Raw genomic sequence first — 17,405 nt, forward strand, 5'->3', positions numbered from 1 at the left:
AATTGAACTGTTCACTAGCTAAAATGTAGCCTTTATGTTGCGCATGGTTGTTGTCAGAGACAGAAAGGGATACCGCCAACTTTGACGTGCAGACCGCAATGTAGAGTACAAAATTCAATTGAATGCTGTCTGCCAATTAGATTCGTCTAACTAAAGGAGACTGCACCATGTATACCCTCCTTGTCAAAACCAATTAGGTTCAAGAAGATATGTCAGTTTTGATGGAAAGTTGACTCGGGACCTCTGGAATGTCACCGCAAAGGTACTCCCTTCGCTCTGAGGTTGTCACTGGAGAGCACCTGTCAAATATTAAAGCAACAGCCTTTGTTTTGGCAATCAGCAGCTCTCCTCTTCTTCTTTCTCTCTTTCTCTCCTTTTTCTCCTCTCCTCTCTCTCTTCCTTCGCTCACTCGTTCACACATACAATTGACATCCACATCCATCCCCATCCACTTTCAGCTACAATCCCTATCGTTTTATATATCCCCACCTCACATTGTCTCTATTGTTGCATCCACCCATATAAGCCCTCTCTACCATCGACGCCATGAATTATAACCAACATACTCTATGCCCTCAACAACCCCATCTCTCGAACATCACCACTCAAATCACACATATCTCTCCAGTCCCCTATACCTCCACATCAAAGGGTCGATTGGTCCTCACAGGTTCTGGTCAAGGCCAGCAGAGACCGCGACTATCGCGCGCTGCTTCTGCTGACATTTACCCTGTTCAATTGCACTCTCAGAGTCCCACGGTGCCACTGTCTATCGAGGCGCTGAGGATCCTTTCTGCCGCAGAACACAAACATCCTCGAGGTCCCACGCGCCGCATAAACGAGAGATCCCACTCCATCTCCTCATCCACGTCCTCCTCATCTTTCTTCTCGTCTGGATCATCCTGCTCCTCCTGGCCCTCCGAACATGAGGCGGATGTCGAGCATGAGCAGCAGAAATACATGGTCTTCCGCAAAAATAAGACGCTCCCGCCCCCAACACTATCCCCAATCCTGATGCCCTCGATCCCACATCAGGTTACGAAGAGATCTGCGCGATCCGACTCGCCATCAAGGTTTTCTGTAAGCTCGTGGTCAAAAGATAGTTGCGCCAGCAGCAGCAGCAGCTTTGGCGGTAGCGATAGTGAAGACGACCCTCTGTCGGATGCCTGGCCAAAGATTGAAAAGATCCGTATCCGTTCGCGGTACCCGGACGAGTCTGCAGACAACGCCTCAAGTTCCCAATCGTTCGTGTCTGAGCTCCCACCGCCTCCTTCTCTGTATCACGACAGCTATCATTGTGATGATTCGGTCTCCTCGCGCAAGTATTTGGCCCTCTCTGCCTCCATCTGGGGCCCTGGCTGGCACCAGGTCGAGCCATTGCCTGCTTCGTTTGTCAAAACGATGGAGCAAACCGAGCTCGAGGCCCAGGCACTGGCACAAGAGAAGGCTGGCCAGGTGGCCGCAAACCCGAGGACAAAGGCCAAAAAGGCAAAGCAGCAAGCCAAAGCCGCGGCAGCATCAGCATCAGCATCAGCATCAGCATCAGCAGCAGCAGCAGTAGCTTCTAGTTCTGTGGAGGCTACACCCGATGAGGGCGTGAGTCTGGGCATGCCGATATCGACAGAGACATTTGTGCTAAAGCCGACCAGTTCCATCGTGAATATGTTGTGTTCTGCCCGTTTGCCTCGTAGCCTCCAATTTGTCGATTAAAAATACATGGTCGAACAAGCATGGAGGTACATGGAGGAGCTGGATGGATACATTTCCTTGCCTTCAGCGATTCCCAGTACTGTTACGTATACGCAAACGAGCGACTCTGTAGATATTATTGGGAGGTTTTTTTCTGTACTAGCATACATATTTTTAAGCATAGCAAGGTTAAAGTAGCATACACAATATATACCACGTCTTTTTTTTTAAAAAAAAAAAAAAAAACGCGAGTTGGATGGTACACGCGAATCGCCCTTTTTCTCCTCTGTTTTTTATTATCAGTAATTGTCTATGCGGACATGCGCGGTACTCTCCCTGTCTGCGTTTCAGTACTACGTTGGAGAATAGGGGAGGGAGGGGGGCAAATGTACCTGCGCTACATACCATCTTGTTATTGTTTCTTAATTTCTGCAGTATCGGGGGGAGGGGCCATCACAAGAATTTGTTCCGCTTTGATGAAATCTGGCCCTCGGGTCATACGACCCTTGCTTTGCCTTTCGGGTATCTTTGTAACATTGTAGGATAAGAACATGGAAAGCATGAGGATGAAAATCGTAATCACGGAAATCGCGCGCGCGCAAAATAAAATGAAATAATAATAAATTTTTATTTATGCGGGCTACCTACACGTACCCTCTGGATCTGCGATGAATATATTTCAAATTATACAACGTCAACAGTGAGCGTTTCTCCAATTCGAATTGTGTTGAAAGTATTGGGGTCATGTCCACGGTTCTTCATCTCGGCCTCCAGTCGTCGAGGGGGCTCTGTCACATCCTCGTCCGTCAACACCCACTATCGATCGTAAGATCGGTGGGGTAATGATAAAAAAAAAAGCCAGTGTCAACATCCAACTCATATCTCTAATTTCGCCAAATAAACGCGTCGAAACACGACAACAACACTAAGGATGAGATGGTTTACTTACAGTGCCCCAGTGCATGCCGACGCTGCGTTTGGATTTGATGTCCTCGTGAAGCCTGACAGCGTCCTCGGGCGAGCAATGGACCGGGGACATGAACCACCGTGGACTGTACGCTCCAATCGGAATCATCGACAGATCGAACGGTCCGACGCGCTCGCCGATCTCCTTGAACGCCGGACAGTGAGGCACCGTGTTCTCGTCAGCACCCTTAGGCACGTATCTATATCCCGTGTCTCTGTAAGGATCGTAGGGAACGCGTTAGACAATGCATCTGCTATAGTCCTCTAATAAGAAAGATTAAATTGAGGTCGCTTTTAAACTCTTACCCTCCAAAAAAGACCTTGACGCTCCTTTCAGAAGCATCCTTGGGAACCGTTTCGAGAACCCAGGAGGCCCACAGGGTCTTGTAATGGTCCGTCATAGATCGGCCAGTGAAATGTTGGCAAGGCGTACAAATCACTTTCACTCCAGACTTATTTTCGTGGAACGTGTGCTCGTGCTCGTCCCACCTTGAGTATTAGTTAAAGCCAATTGAGCAGAAGAGATATCAGAAACAACACTGCCAACTGTATGGCAAATGTCCACAGCATGCAATTGCTTCATTCTTTCACTCACCAGTCGCATTCGGTCACTTTATCTTTGATGCCAATAGAATGGAACCATGCCTCATTACCGAGCGGGACGTAAAAGTAAGGTGCGTGGTCCTTTTGCAGGGTCTGGATGGTGGCCAGATCCAAGTGGTCGTAGTGATTATGACTAATCACCACAATGTCAATTCGAGGCAGCTCGTCCAGCTTGCAAGGCGGCGGTGTAATCCTCTTAGGCCCTGCCAGTTGACTGGGGCTGCATCGCTCTGAAAAGACAGGGTCGAACAGGACGTTCACGCCCTCAAGCTGTACCAAGAAGCACGCACTATTAAGTAATTGAATAATAAGGCCTAGGACATTAGGAATACTGTTCCATGAGTACTACATGAATGTAGCTCCGCTGCATGCCATATACCAAGAGAAGACCACTTACTGTCCCAACCAGGTCGTTGTGACCTTGCCATGTCGAGCTCCTTGTTCTGCTCCTTGCTTTGGCAGACTGAAGGTATCGATCAAGGGTTTGTCGAGACTCAAGACCTTGGGTAGTGTGGTATCCTTAGTCACCTTGGACTGAGTCCGATCGAACTCAAAAAACATCCTTAGGACGGAAAGGGGCCCGTGTTTGTAGAAGGATGGCCATGGGTTCACAAATCCCTTGCCACTGGGGTCATGGTGTGCGGGCAGGTTTTCCTTGGTCGTGGCTGGAGTGGAAGTCATCGTTGAGTGAATGTTGATTTCAAAAAAAAAAAAAAAAAAACGAGGATGGTGTGAATAGGTTGAGGGCACACTTTTGACCAACTGTTGAGGCACAAGAAAAATAAACCTTAATGTGCACCGATCGAATGTGGACAGGCACTTCTGACGTGGGCGAAACGATCGGGAATATGTTTTAGCCGCGACAGCTGCGGTTCAATGGATTGACGTATGCCGATGGGTACAGGGATGTGAAATGGGGGAAGGAGGGGGAAGGAAGGGGAAGGAGGAGGAGGGGAGGGAGGAATAGTACCTTTACCTTCTGCGAAGCCCACGGGCTGAGCAATTGCATGCCGTTGGCGATAAGCAATAGCGCCTAAGACGGTCAGGCCTGCTGCAGTAGCCCACCTGGACCGACGAGCAAACATTGGATCTTGGATTAAAAGGAAGGTAGGCTTGGAAATGTAGGGGTGTTATGTACTGAAATGGGTGGTGTTTGCCCAGAGGTAGCGGCCCGGTGGGCTATCGAGCAATCGAGCAATCGAGAGAGAGAAGAGGCCCCTCAGGAATTGTAGCGAAAAGTGGAATGCGATCGAAGGAGGGCTGTGTGCCTCTCTAAGATTTTAGCCTTGAGAGTAGTCCGGTATGGTTTATGATGGAAAGGGGAATGGACCACTTGTGGTCCTCCTTGGTCAATCAAGTCGAATCCACCTCTCTCCTCCAGTCCATCTCGGTTTTCATCGCTCATCACCCACTCCGAAGTTCCTTTATTTGCTTGTCGTTTTTGCGCAGAGCTGCTCTGTCAAGTCTGTCAAGTCTACGAGGGGAATTGCCGCAACAAGCGCCAGTAAAAAAAAAAAAAAAAAAAAAAAGATATAGAGTTCAGCGCAGCCAGGAACAAGGGAAAGAAAGGACAGGCAAGATGACGGAACAGGTTCTTACAACACCACCTCCGCCGGCTGATTCCTTCATCGTCATCAACGGAGTAGATGATCGCGATGCTGGCATCTACTCGGACAACTTTTATTCTCAGCGTATGGGCCCTTTTAGAAGCGCTCTACGGCGACGAATGCTTCCCTGGGTTCGAAATGAGACAGACGATCTTGCTGCTCTCCAGGTAAGGGGAGAAATACTAGACCAATTCCTTTTGCAATTGACCCAAGCCTCTAACCGGAATCTAACTGGGTCTTATCAAACTGTCCCTCAGGATCGATGGAGGACACCCTTTCTGGACAGCTACTTCACATTGACAGCCTTTGCTGGCCATCCTCTGTTCTTTGTGTGCATCCTGCCAATAATGTTTTGGTATGGCCACTCGGTCTTTGCGCGCGGCTTCGTAAATGTCGCCTGTGTCGGTGTCTTTGTCACCTCCTGGATCAAGGACTATCTCTGCCTGCCTCGACCTCTCTCGCCGCCCCTGATCCGACTCTCGCGTTCCAAGCGAGGTACACTTCTCCTTTTTTTCCGAGTGCACTCTGACAATGTGGAGAAGCCTGGTTGCTCATGGTATCTTTTTAAATAATCACTTGCATAGTCCACTTGGAGTACGGTTTTCCATCCACGCATACGAGCAATGCGACTTCGATCGCATTATACCTTCTTTCCTATTTGCTCATTTCGGACTGGTCTATCGTCGCCAAGATCCTTTCGATATTCAGTTTGGGCGTATACCTGTTCAGCGTGGTCTTTGGTCGCCTGTATTGCGGTATGCACACAAAGACGGACATTATGGGTGGAACCGTTATTGGCATCGTCGTCTGGGCCGCTCAATGGGCCTTTCACGACTCTATTGATGCTCTGATGACCGAATCCAGCTGGAAAGGTACGAGCCATGAGACTATCATGTACAGATTTTCCTCTTCAGTTATTTGATCTAGAACACTCACCCGCGCGCAATGCACCTTTTACCTAGTTATCTTTGCGGTCGTCCTTGGGGGCATCGTCCTGATCCAGAGCATTCCCGAAACAATGGACAGCTGTCCGTGTATTGACGATGGGTAAGGTGTAACGACAGCTGGACTTCAACTTTCCATTACAAAATGCCAGGCCTACCTTTCTGACGCGTTTTGCTGTTTCTGCTATTCATAACTGATGACAGGGTCACCACTATGGCAGTGATTATGGGTGTCTTCCCCGCGAGCCAGCACTTTGCGCTCTCCAATTATGCAGTCAGTGCTGATGGTCATAATGGCATCGTTCACTACGACCCTACTCTCGGCTTCACAGAGTCAATTCTCCGATTCGTGTTTGGGCTAGCGGTCGTATTCACTTGGCGCATGGTAGCCAAGAAGATACTGTACATTGTTCTGCCTCCTGTGTACAGATATTTCAACCTGCCATCGCGAACTCACTTTGTCCCTGCAAAGTAAGTGACTGGAAAGAAGAGCACGCCAATTCATGACCCGTGTGTTTTATTGACCATCGCGCTCGCCTTGTGCAACATCTATAGGACGTATGGAAACCTTCGCAGACAACCAATTGGTCGCGTCCCTTCGGTCATGGATCTACAAGCTCTAGCTGACTCGTCCATCGAGATCGTGGGTCCACAGTCGACCATGGATATCCATGAACAGTTCTCACAGAGTCGGTCCTCTAAGCGGCTGAGTATGCGGAATCTGCCAGACTACGACATTGGGACAAAGGAACACTTCGGGCTCCGTCCCAGTCAAGCCAGCAAAGCGCGCCAACAAACACAAGAAAGCGAGGTAAAGACATCGCTAGAGGTGCTGGATGGAGACAGTCTAAAATCAGAATGCGAGCTGGATGAGTCGGAAAAGATCGCGATGGAAAAATTCGAGGCGGAGCATCCAAGTTGGGCGCGGTTCGATGTCGATATTGTTATCAAGACTGTGGTCTATGCAGGTATGCAGATGCAGTGCTGCCGTTATCCCTCAAGAACGATTGTAATGCGCTTCATGATACCGATGATTTTCAAAAATTCACCGACTATTTTCTTCAACTATTCTTTAGGTATTGGATGGTTGGCTGTGGACAGCATTCCAATCATGTTTGAGTACATAGGCCTTGGTACTTCCTCACTTCACGCCTAGACTAGCAACCTTAGCCTGGAAAATAAATACGGATCATTCAAGTCGGACTTGACCAAAAAGTCCCCAGTTGTTTGACATGAGGTTGTCATTCATGACACAGAAAATGGGTAGGGTGGATCCTTACTGGGGAATGTTCGGTGCATGACATAGTCTGCAACATGCAGACCCTGCGGCATCCTCAATCCGTACTATTTCTGGCGCACCCGAACGATGGAACACGCGAATGCGCCAAGCGATGACAAAATTTGTCAGTGAGAATGGGTCAAAGCATAAATTGCTCCTCCTTCCGTCTTTCGTTCATCTCATTCCACTCTTTCTCTCATTTGTTCTTGATTCCTACCATCGCTCATGTATCAACAACCCGTCTTGTACTATTCTTCTATTCCACTCCTTCTAGCAGCCATATTCTTCTGCCCTATCACTTCTTGATTATATTTTTTAATTATTATTTTTTTATCTCGCACATCTTACCTGGAAGTCGATGTTGCTTACCTCCCGTTCGCCTTCGGTCGGGCAGCAACCACAGCAACAGCGCTTGCACCAACATTCTTCCTCAGGGACGCAACCGCAACAGCATCAGCTTCATCATCACCATGCATCATCTTCACACCATCACCATAGCCGCCAGGGCAGCAATGGACTGTCCTCGTCAAGCTCTTCATCCTCCTCCAGTCCGAAACGCTTCAACTACAATCAGGACGAAAGCACCATTACTATCGAGGAATATGAGGAACTTTTGAGCTCTGAAGTGTGGGTCGAAGTCCCCAAGCTGCGAGAGTATGCTCGCCATGGCATCTCACGAGAAGTGCGAGGAGTAAGTTAATTTCCTTTTTCTTTTTTTTCTTTTTTTTTTTTCTTTACTTTCCATGGTATCTCCTTTGCAGATTGCGGAAACAGCCAGGTTTCAAAAAATATAATACTGGGTTATCTTTTGGATGGGGTTTTTTATTTGATGGCGATTCGTTTCAAGGAACAGAACTTTCGAGATTGCCCATTTCCCGCCAATTGGTTCAAATCTCAGGACAGGTGTCTATAAGCACACTTGGCTCCCTCCTCAGCACACTTGGCTCCCTCCTCAGCACACTTGGCTCCCTCCTCAGCACACTTGGCTCCCTCCTCAGCACACTTGGCTCCCTCCTCAGCACACTTGGCTCCCTCCTCTTCTCTTCCGCCGACATGCTTATCTCCAGGAGTAGGGAGAAGGGCATAGCCGATGACGGGATATGGAAAGCAGCGCAGTCTCTGTGCACCACACAACAATGAAGTGCGCATTCAGCCCGATCTCTTTGGAAGATGTTTTGGTTGTTTTATACATTACTATCCTGGCTGCTTTTACATGGTTTATGCCGGATTACTAACTTCGCATAATTGTTTATGTCTTTTAGGAGGTATGGCTCTATTTACTTGGAGTGAATGACGCGGACCGATCGAAGGAGATGTCGGTTCAGAAACAAAGAGTACAGGAATTCGAGCAGCTGGATAAGGAACCTAGCGAGTCCTCGAAACGAGTCCGGGGAGAGATCTCGCGGTATCTGCGTAAGACTAAGATTGAGTCCAGCAGAGACATTCCTAGATTGTTTGAGGAAGTCATTAGCGCCTACTGCAACCAGAACCATCAGGTCGAATATTACCCCGCGATGGTGAACCTGTGCGCACCGTTTGTGTATTCCATCAAGAGCGAGTGGGATGCATACCTATGCTACGAGAGAGTGATCAACATGCTAAGTAAGAAAGGCGGTGCTTGTTTATGGTTGAGTGGGAGCTGCAACGACTACGCTGACACGGACTGTGACAATTGTGACTCATCTTCACTCTTTCTCTGCTGCTTTGCCATCGGGCATATAGATGAACACTACAGTGAAGAGAGCATCAATGAAGCGGTGGCAAAGTTCATGACGCTCTTCCATACCTGCATTCCGGACTTGTACAGCTATTTCGAAGAGGAAGAAGTCGACATTAAGGAATGGGCGGCCTCTGCGCTACAATTTGTTCTGTCAAGGGAGCTGCCGCTCGAGAACACGATGCGGCTGTGGGACACGTACTTTGCAATTCCGGATGCTGGTTGGATCACCTTGCATCCTTACGCCTGTCTTGCGATTCTAAAGCACCTGAAAGAGGGATTCGAGGATTTGGAGCAGTCGGAAATCAGGACTATGCTGATGCAATTACCAAACTTGGATATGGATAGAGTAAGTCCGGCTTCAAAGACATTCTTTTCTTGGTTGATTTCCTCGAGCTTGTGTGCTAAAGCTTCTTTCTCTCGCACTTTCTCGTTCTACGCGATATAGATTATCAACGAGGCGTTCAACCTGCGACATGAGATCTTAGAGCGACAAATCTCGGATGATGGATTGTAAATACAGCGCTTGTGAATGCAATAAATGAATAAAGGGACTGGCGTACACTATTAAATTGGAGTGTTAGTGAACTCTACCAAATAGTCCATGATGTCCTCCATATTTTACATGCATTTGTTCTTTGTCGCTCGTCAGGGAAACCAAAGTTCTAAACAGGAATGTGTGTAAGGCATGCGCGGGCTTGACTTGCATAAATGGTTCGAATTTTTGATTGCACATTTCCGCAAACTAGGCTGAGCTGAACTGTTAGTAACATGTAATACAAGAATACTGAAACAACCTTTCCATATTTGTCTTCATCTTACCATAATCCCCTCTTTACCTTGGGGGCCCTGGTGACATCGTTCTTGGATGTTGAGAGTTTGAAGATGGCACCAATGTTTGCTGACTGGCGGTGGTAGTGGTGCTGGTAGCACTAGGACGGGAAGTAGCTCAGAAAGAAAAAACGCGAGCTGGGCGTGCTGGGTGTGCCGAGCTTGGACTTGCAGGTCAAGGTGTGATTGATAGCCTGAGCGGTTATAGTAGGATTCGTCCAAATATACAATCACGGCGTCCTTATACTTGTCGGACCGTCGCTCTTGAAGGTAGTGCCGCTCTTGGACTTGATATCTTTGGTCTCGACAAAATTCCCACTGCTCCCGACATCCTGATAACGGAAACCCATTTTCTTCATCAACAAGCGAATCGCTTCCTTGCTTGGAATCTTGAATTGATCCGCGAATAACATCTCGATACGGTTGAAAAGGATTTTAAGGTTAACAGCTTGCCCCTTGGTGTTCATTTCCGTTGCGATTCGTTGAAGGTCTGAAGCAAACGATAGAGTGTGGTTGTAACGTGGATGCCTGCCTCGAAACGTCTCCGTTATCCTTTCTCAACACGATATTCTTGACGGTATTGAGTGAGAATCCCATGCAACAGGCCGTTCCTAGAAAAGGATCCGATATTGTAACAAGTTTCGCGTTCTCTTTTTCTTCCTCGCAAAACTCGTAGCAATGAAGTACTGCTCTACGCTCCTCTACAGACACCCTTTTTCCTAAAGGCCATTTATGCTGTTTGACTGAAACAAACGTTTTGCCGGGAGACACGATCTTTCGCAATTATCTGATCTGGCTCTACAATAGCCTGACCTTCCTCTGCAGCTTCTCAATCATCTCCAAGGTCTCCGAGAGTATTGGCTCTTCCTCTTTTTTCAGATCGTTGGACAGAGTTTCGGAAGAGGAATCAAGGCAGAGGCGTTTCATTGAAGTCCTCGTGGATGATTTTTCTGGTAAAGCAGCATGGGCTTCAGACAAGGACATGGCTTTGTCTCAACCTATGACCAACTCACTCGCAATTTGTTGGTCGATTCCCTCTTCGCGTCGCTTCTTCTTCCTACGTCGGTCACAGTCTAAAACGGAAGTATAAACGAGTGCATTTCTTTTCTTATGGTTCATGACAGGCAAAGGCTGGCCATACCTTGGTAACGTCATTTGAAATTGATGACCGGCAATGGCGCTTCAGAAAACGCGCTTTACGAAGAAACGCTCAGGGCTGGTATAAGTAAATCGGCGTCTACAAAGTCGATGCCGTGCTCCGTTTTGTAGAAAGTCGTATCTGGGCTGAGATCTTGGGATGATGAAATTTTAGACAAGGATGAAGATGAGTAAATGGTTTTTGAGAAAAACGCTCGTGGTCAGTGTAAGCGAACTGGTGCTTGAGAAGACAACTGCTTGCTCCGATGTGCAAAAAGTTGATTCGGCAGCGAGATTCAGGGGTGATGAAGAAGTGACAAAACTTTGTAGCGGTGTAGGTCCTTCAAAACAAACGATGGAAACACGCTGTAAAGCCGTGCCATCTGAGTTCAGTGGAGTCCTCAATGGCATTGTAGAGCCTGGAGGATAGCATTCGTATTGGGAGAGCGTTTTTTTGTCACGTACAATCTAACTATCGTTGGTGGGTCTATTCACGGAAAGTACCAGCATCATCTCAAAGGATATCGGGGGTTGTGCTCCATGTGGACGCAGAACTGTAACTGTCCATAGTTTCCTGCATTGCTTGGAAAAGCGATACGCGTCTGCATCTGTCTACAATCGATATCCTTGTTTATTGTTTGTTTGAATGCATAGAGCCATTGTTACCGACAGCAATGGCACATGACAGCTTCCAGAAATATTACGAGAATTCGTCTACAAATCGAGATCCTTTGATGGCTCTTACTCTTGCTCTTGCTTTTGCTCTTTCTGTGTCCAGGATATCACACTAAAACCATGACGACAGAGGCAACAGGTAACTCAAGCGATGTGCGTCCGTATTTTGATGCGAGGAACCGCCTGCAAGGGGGAGAGAGGAGTGGGTCTTTTGCTGATAAGACGGGGTTGCTGTTGAGTCGACCTTGGGAACACAAATGACATTGGTGCTCAATAGTGTACAGCTTCGAAAAGACCTTCCAGCGCAATTGCCGAAGTTATGTTACCGATGCACGCCAATAAACGCGTACCTTGCAGGGTTTCCCACCATCCCTCCACGATGCGTTTATGTCGAAGTACAAATGGACTGAACGGAGTCAGAGTAAATTACTGTGCGACATGAACGCTCCGCAATGCGAAAATCAATTAGAAAAGAGAGTAATGGTGAGCTGCGACACGACACAAAATGACGAATAAAAACGGAGCGGATGGGATCAAGGAGAAAAGGGATGTCCAAATCCACATCTTTTTTTCTCTTTGATGGCCATTTTTGCTCGTGTCTGTTTGTGAGCACAGTGCGGTAGACGATGGCTGCTTTTTGCATGGTTGCCGCTTTCACCAAACAACACGCGCATACATGTTCTCGTTTCGCTGCCGGCCCTCCCCTGCGTTTTGTTTGCAACATCCATCTGGTTCAGTCTAGTCTTGTCTAGGCTATCTAGCCCGCGATGGCAAGTGTGTGCCTGGGCGCACAGTCCAGTTCAAACATGACATACATTGCAGCCCGGCCTCCTCCCCTGGGCAATCGATCCTTCTCCGAGACAATGAGAGGTGCACAGGCGCTCTTTGTTAATCTTCTCACTCCTATGCGTCCCTGTTTGTGTAGACGCGTCTGGCAACACCTCCGCCCTCTGCTGCCGTCGTTCTCCCTTCTTTTTTGTTGCTGCTGTTGTTGTTGTTGTTATTACTGGTGCCGCTGTTGCCGCTGTGGTAGTTACTGCTGTTTGTTGTTGTTTGTCGTTAATAACACATCGAGAGCGAGGACCATGCCTCTCCTTACTTTTTAATGTTCTTTTTTCCTACTCGCCTGGATGCAATAACGAACCATCCACATACACAAAGCAGACATTTTGCGGGCTGTTGAAACCATCTTCACCCTTTATTTCTCTTGCCCTCGTTCAAAAAGGGTTTTGTGCTTCTGTTGCCTACATTATCATTGTTATTATCATCATCATCATCATCATCATTATTATTATTCACCAGCCTGACCTGACCAGCTGGCTGGCCATATAGGGTGTGTTCCTGGCTGACCGACCGACTGACTGGCTGACTAGCCTGACTGCCTGACTGACTGGCGGAGTAAGGGTAAGAAAGGAATGATCGTCCCTGACCGAAGGGAAGACAACACCTGAACCGGCACATTGGCCAACAAACAGGCAGTGTAACAAGCATCCATTGCAGACTATATAACATCTGTCCATTCTGCACGCCTTCTTGTGTGCGACTGTGTGGCCCCCATAGCATTGTCCCCCACCGACCCCTCCACGACGATCATCCGCCATTACGACACAAACGACAGCAAACGACCACCACACTGTAAAAAAATAATAACCGCACTTTCCCTTTCATTTCCCTTCCCTTCCCTCTCTCCCCTCTTGTTAATTGTTTTTGTTCCCAGCACCTTTGAGGCATTCATTCATTCCTCCCCTCCTTCCCTGGTCCTTGCTCATTCCACTCCATTCTCAAGAAGGCTCACCCGTCCCTCCCTTCCCTTTCTCTTTCTTTGTTCCGTCGCTCTTCAAGTCCGTCCTTCCCTCCTCCTCTCCTCCTCCCCTCCCCCCTCGTCCTCAGCATTCCCCCTCCCACCGTCGCAACCCCATACTCATTCGTCACATTCGCGCCCATTCCATTCCATCCAAACAGAACTTTCCGCCGACTGAATTCTCCCCCTGCTGTCTTCCTTACGTATCGAACTCTTGTGTTCGAGTAGAGAGTACGCGGCAGGTTTTTTTTATTCTTTTTTTTTTTTTATCTTTACGTCCGCTCTTCCGGCACCATTCCACACTTTTGTCTCTTCCCACTCCGTCGCCCTTTCTTCCCTCCGCACCACAGCTATCACTATGCCATCTGCTCGACGAGTTAACATGTTTGGGCCCTACGAGCTCCAGCAGACACTGGGAGAGGGTGAATTTGGAAAGGTCAAGCTCGGAAGACACATCGAGACGGACGAAGAGGTAAGTTTTGTGCTCTACCATTTGCCAATTGAACATACTTTTAACACAGGAAAGTGCATGAGCATGGATGAGCATGGGTGGGTATTGGGTGAGAAATGAGAAAAGGGGTGGTAGTCGTCTTTGTTTGCGGCAAAACGTGAGCCCCAGGTACATCCGCTGTTATATCGCCGTGTCTAAAATTCCAGCGCGTCCTATTCGCGCGTCCTTGCTGATTGGCGGCGTTTTGGCTTGACAAGATGGGCGGAGTCAACCAAGACAGTGGAATTGCGTGCCTCACAAAGCCCAAATGGGCCCCATCACCAGCACCGCCATCATCCCCTGTCATCTTCACTAGCGTTCCCTTCGTTTCTGCTTCTTGACCTGATCTATGGTCTTTTACAGGTACAAGGAACGTATCCTTCCATCCGCCCTGTTTTGCCACCTATCTTGGAATAATAGGAAAAGCAAATACAGGCACGACTCTCCACATTCTGTCTCGTTTTCCCCCCTTGGACCGGCACACCGTCGATTACTTATTTCATTAATATTGTCTCCATTACGGCTCACCTTTAATACACTTGTTACTGCCCGACCGCCCGCTCCTTCATCTCCTCTACGAGACAAAGAGATATTATTGCTCCTGACCATTATCAGCTATCAGTTGCTCTCCTTGCCCAAGTCCCCTCATTGCCTGAGGAGGCATTCGTGAGCATGCCGCCAAACCGCAATGCAATGCCTTCTCATCTTCGGCTCTGCAGATTCGTTAACGTTCCTCTTCCAAATTTAATGCATGATGCATCATGAAGAGCGACTTCATATCTCCCAACAGGCGCATGGCTGTACATCGCATGGGCTGACAAGAAAGCCGCTGCATTTTTGTTGATCCATTGAACGCCAAGCGCATCAAAAACCCGTGATATCTATAGCTCTGTCGCTCCCGCTCATCCACATAGGCTATTGAGCCATGTTTACTGTTAGCCTATTCATCAGAACAACGGATAGTTATCCATCCATCTCTTGATATTCTTGGCCTCATCGCCGCCCTTCTCACTCCAGTTCTCCCCTTTTTCATACACCTCCTACACTCGATCTGTCCCTTCCCCTCGAGATCTACAGGCTGTAGATTACCTAACCATCTAGAAGTGGTCTTGGACGCGTGCTCTTCCGCGGAACTGGCGGACGCGCTTGTTTACGTAGGGGCGCACTAGTTTGGTTAAATTGGAAAAGAGCGTGGAGTGCAGGGGCCAAAGTGTGGTCTTTCTATTTGTTTGATCTCGCCAACACAGCAGTATTCGGGAGACTTATGAATTGGCCATATATTGACCCGCTTAGGTTGCCATCAAGTTGATTCGGCGTCAGGCGGTCGACAACACTCCACGGATAAATAAGATCGGCAGAGAAATCGCGGTCTTGCGGGTAAGCCAATGTTGCCATGGAAACATAGAGGCTGTATTGACCATCGAACCCCCTGAGAACTCATTTCAGCCCAACTACACTCTGTCCTTTTATGAACACATAGACAATTCGGCACCCAAACATCATCACTCTGTTTGACGTTATCGAGACGGAGCGGTACATTGGCATCGTGATCGAATATGCATCAGGTAACAAGTCCAAGCCCTCCCTTTGCTTTTTTTTTTTTTTCTTTTTTTTCACGACAATGCATCGGCTGCTTACTATGGGAAAAAGGCTCTTGTATCACTCAACGAGTTACTAATGTGCCTCTGCTTCCCTCATGCTCCTTTTCACTCCTGCATCTCTATGCGTTTTAGGCGGAGAACTATTTGACCACATCCTCGCACATCGATGCTTGAGGGAACGGGAAGCATGTCGACTATTCGCTCAGCTGATGAGCGGTGTGCATTACCTGCACTCGAAGCACATTGTTCATCGCGATCTAAAGCTGGTATGTGCGACTGTCAGCTTCATCACGCGGTACACCGTGATTACGGCCCTCGTATCCTAACCCCACATGCTTGCTTTGTTTATAGGAGAACTTGCTCCTGGACAGGAACAGGAACATCATCATTACCGACTTTGGCTTCGCCAACCAGTTCGACAGCACCTCAAGAGATCTGATGTCGACCTCGTGTGGATCGCCTTGCTATGCTGCGCCTGAATTGGTCATCAGCGATGGCCTCTACGTCGGAACTGGTGTTGATATCTGGAGCTGCGGCGTCATCCTGGTAAGCACCTAATACCGACGTGTCTCATAGATAAACATGTGTAAATGCGCCACTAACCGTGCCATGTATTGTTTACGGCACTACCCTGGGATATCATCATAGTACGCGATGCTAGCAGGATACTTGCCATTTGATGATGATCCAGCCAATCCTGACGGCGAGAACATCAATCAATTGTACAATTACATCCTTGCCACAACGCTTGTCTTCCCCGATCACATCTCAGTCGATGCCCGAAATTTGCTGAAGTTGATGCTCGTACCGGATCCAACCAAGCGCTGCAACATGAGGCGCATTATGGCCCATCGATGGCTTCGCCCTTACGCTCCAATGTTCCAGTACACGATCGAAGACCTCGAGGCATGTACCATCTGCACCCTCATGTTCCAATATCGTGGAGTGTTTCTCTCCGCATTGCATTAACATCGCATTTACTATCTTCGTTATCTGAACACTATAGGCACAGGCTGTGGCGAGGTTGAATGGTACGATATGGGTTCCACCAACACGAACCGTAGCTGCAGATCCCCTCCACCCCCCTTCGCCATCAGAGACCTCACAAACTCGACCTGGCCCACCACTTGCTTCTGCAGATGAGATTATGTCAAGGAGGCACACCATTTGGGTTGAGACGGTGCCCGATACTGCTCCTGTATGGGCCTCCCATCCGATGGTTGGACATGACCAAGATCGTATAGTCCCGGCAGCCGACACATCCATGGAGATTTGTGAGGTGGACATGGACAGAGGTATGGATATTGCTGACAACCACGACCACAACCACGGTCATTACCAGCAAGCATCCTATCATCACCAGCACCAATACGAGCCTCATCAGCACAACTATGCGGAGGCTGGTCCAAGCGAAATGATGTTGGTTGATCCCAAACCGGAGTTGGAACGCATGGAGAACACTCACGAGCAGCAGCAAATGCTGGTACAGGAACAGGATTCCAAACTCGCTGGCTCAATGCTCGAGCATGATGACCCTATGGATACATCGTTGTTAGAACGTAGTGAACCTCAACAAGGGTCGGTGTCCGCCTCGGAGTCCGCTGTATTGGCGACGCCGCCAACTTCCTCCTCAGCTCAAACCCCAGTCCCCAAGGCGAGCCTTGATCTATGCACTGGCCTCGGGGGCGATCCCCTGAAGACCCCAGAGAACCAAACGGTGCCAGCTAATACTGGACATTCCAAGGGGTCAACACCTCAGCCATCCCCTCCTGTTTCACGACGAACTGGATCTCAATACAACAGGGCGCGCCCTACGACCATCCACGGTGAACCCATGCCTCATAGCCAACCTATGCAGACGTCGCCGTTCTATGGACAGACCGCGATGCTCCAGCACCCTTATCAGACGCCATCCACACAGAGCACGAGTCCATCAGTTAGTGGCGCGTCGCAACTTCAACATCAACTTTTGTCGCAACACCAGGAGCGGAAGGAGGAAGAGAGGAAGAAGCACGCACACTCGCAGTCCCATGTCGTACCACAACCGCAGTTTCACCTTCAGTCT

The 17,405-nt window shown here is 48.6% G+C and overlaps 6 protein-coding genes across 6 annotated transcripts; 4 read left to right on the forward strand and 2 right to left on the reverse strand.

Annotated features, from left to right (window-relative positions):
• The first annotated feature begins 345 nt into the window (after positions 1 to 345).
• Positions 346 to 1,906, forward strand: BC939DRAFT_451172 (uncharacterized protein). The gene has a single exon (XM_051555627.1). The coding sequence runs from the start codon at positions 547 to 549 to the stop codon at positions 1,708 to 1,710; it is 1,164 nt and encodes a 387-aa protein (XP_051412192.1). The 5' UTR covers positions 346 to 546; the 3' UTR covers positions 1,711 to 1,906.
• Positions 1,907 to 2,293: 387 nt separating this feature from the next.
• BC939DRAFT_451174 (beta-lactamase superfamily domain-containing protein) lies at positions 2,294 to 4,787 on the reverse strand. Its single transcript, XM_051555628.1, has 6 exons — positions 4,235 to 4,787; positions 3,656 to 3,923; positions 3,251 to 3,547; positions 2,962 to 3,144; positions 2,639 to 2,870; positions 2,294 to 2,505 (listed from the first exon to the last, which is right to left on the reverse strand). Exons 1-6 carry the CDS (start codon positions 4,341 to 4,343, stop codon positions 2,374 to 2,376), a joined length of 1,221 nt encoding a protein of 406 aa, XP_051412193.1. The 5' UTR covers positions 4,344 to 4,787; the 3' UTR covers positions 2,294 to 2,373.
• Positions 4,765 to 7,013, forward strand: BC939DRAFT_451177 (uncharacterized protein). Its single transcript, XM_051555629.1, has 7 exons — positions 4,765 to 5,032; positions 5,123 to 5,360; positions 5,450 to 5,737; positions 5,828 to 5,912; positions 6,014 to 6,280; positions 6,365 to 6,777; positions 6,886 to 7,013. Exons 1-7 carry the CDS (start codon positions 4,838 to 4,840, stop codon positions 6,963 to 6,965), a joined length of 1,566 nt encoding a protein of 521 aa, XP_051412194.1. The 5' UTR covers positions 4,765 to 4,837; the 3' UTR covers positions 6,966 to 7,013.
• A 235-nt stretch (positions 7,014 to 7,248) lies between these two features.
• Positions 7,249 to 9,377, forward strand: BC939DRAFT_451181 (rab-GTPase-TBC domain-containing protein). Its single transcript, XM_051555630.1, has 4 exons — positions 7,249 to 7,779; positions 8,351 to 8,690; positions 8,811 to 9,154; positions 9,254 to 9,377. Exons 1-4 carry the CDS (start codon positions 7,447 to 7,449, stop codon positions 9,320 to 9,322), a joined length of 1,086 nt encoding a protein of 361 aa, XP_051412195.1. The 5' UTR covers positions 7,249 to 7,446; the 3' UTR covers positions 9,323 to 9,377.
• Positions 9,378 to 9,640: 263 nt separating this feature from the next.
• On the reverse strand, positions 9,641 to 10,103 carry BC939DRAFT_503083 (uncharacterized protein; the record flags this gene model as incomplete). The annotated part of the gene is made up of 2 exons (XM_051560362.1): positions 9,641 to 9,753; positions 9,884 to 10,103. The coding sequence occupies 2 exons, from the start codon at positions 10,101 to 10,103 to the stop codon at positions 9,641 to 9,643; spliced, it is 333 nt and encodes a 110-aa protein (XP_051412196.1).
• Positions 10,104 to 13,631: 3,528 nt separating this feature from the next.
• Positions 13,632 to 16,483, forward strand: BC939DRAFT_484068 (kinase-like domain-containing protein; the record flags this gene model as incomplete). The annotated part of the gene is made up of 7 exons (XM_051559234.1): positions 13,632 to 13,721; positions 15,033 to 15,116; positions 15,220 to 15,304; positions 15,473 to 15,606; positions 15,692 to 15,886; positions 15,989 to 16,250; positions 16,347 to 16,483. The coding sequence occupies 7 exons, from the start codon at positions 13,632 to 13,634 to the stop codon at positions 16,481 to 16,483; spliced, it is 987 nt and encodes a 328-aa protein (XP_051412197.1).
• Between the last annotated feature and the right edge of the window lie 922 nt (positions 16,484 to 17,405).

The sequence above is a fragment of the Gamsiella multidivaricata genome (assembly GCF_025024155.1).
Source record: "Gamsiella multidivaricata strain RSA 2152 chromosome Unknown BC939scaffold_32, whole genome shotgun sequence".
NCBI lineage: Eukaryota > Fungi > Mortierellomycota > Mortierellomycetes > Mortierellales > Mortierellaceae > Gamsiella > Gamsiella multidivaricata.

What these genes read in the sequence shown, in the direction of transcription:
- BC939DRAFT_451177 (XM_051555629.1), top strand. Translation starts at nt 4,838, where the DNA reads ATGACGGAACAGGTTCTTACAACACCACCTCCGCCGGCTGATTCCTTC. An exon ending in ACTCTCGCGTTCCAAGCGAG is followed by an intron (nt 5,361 to 5,449) that starts GTACACTTCTCC and finishes TCACTTGCATAG; the next exon opens with TCCACTTGGAGTACGGTTTT. An exon ending in TGTCCGTGTATTGACGATGG is followed by an intron (nt 5,913 to 6,013) that starts GTAAGGTGTAAC and finishes AACTGATGACAG; the next exon opens with GGTCACCACTATGGCAGTGA.
- BC939DRAFT_451174 (XM_051555628.1), bottom strand. Translation starts at nt 4,343, where the DNA reads ATGTTTGCTCGTCGGTCCAGGTGGGCTACTGCAGCAGGCCTGACCGTC. An exon ending in ACAACGACCTGGTTGGGACA is followed by an intron (nt 3,548 to 3,655) that starts GTAAGTGGTCTT and finishes ATTACTTAATAG; the next exon opens with TGCGTGCTTCTTGGTACAGC. An exon ending in TCGGCATGCACTGGGGCACT is followed by an intron (nt 2,506 to 2,638) that starts GTAAGTAAACCA and finishes TACGATCGATAG; the next exon opens with TGGGTGTTGACGGACGAGGA.
- BC939DRAFT_451181 (XM_051555630.1), top strand. Translation starts at nt 7,447, where the DNA reads ATGTTGCTTACCTCCCGTTCGCCTTCGGTCGGGCAGCAACCACAGCAA. An exon ending in TCTCACGAGAAGTGCGAGGA is followed by an intron (nt 7,780 to 8,350) that starts GTAAGTTAATTT and finishes TATGTCTTTTAG; the next exon opens with GAGGTATGGCTCTATTTACT. An exon ending in GAGAGTGATCAACATGCTAA is followed by an intron (nt 8,691 to 8,810) that starts GTAAGAAAGGCG and finishes TCGGGCATATAG; the next exon opens with ATGAACACTACAGTGAAGAG.
- BC939DRAFT_451172 (XM_051555627.1), top strand. Translation starts at nt 547, where the DNA reads ATGAATTATAACCAACATACTCTATGCCCTCAACAACCCCATCTCTCG.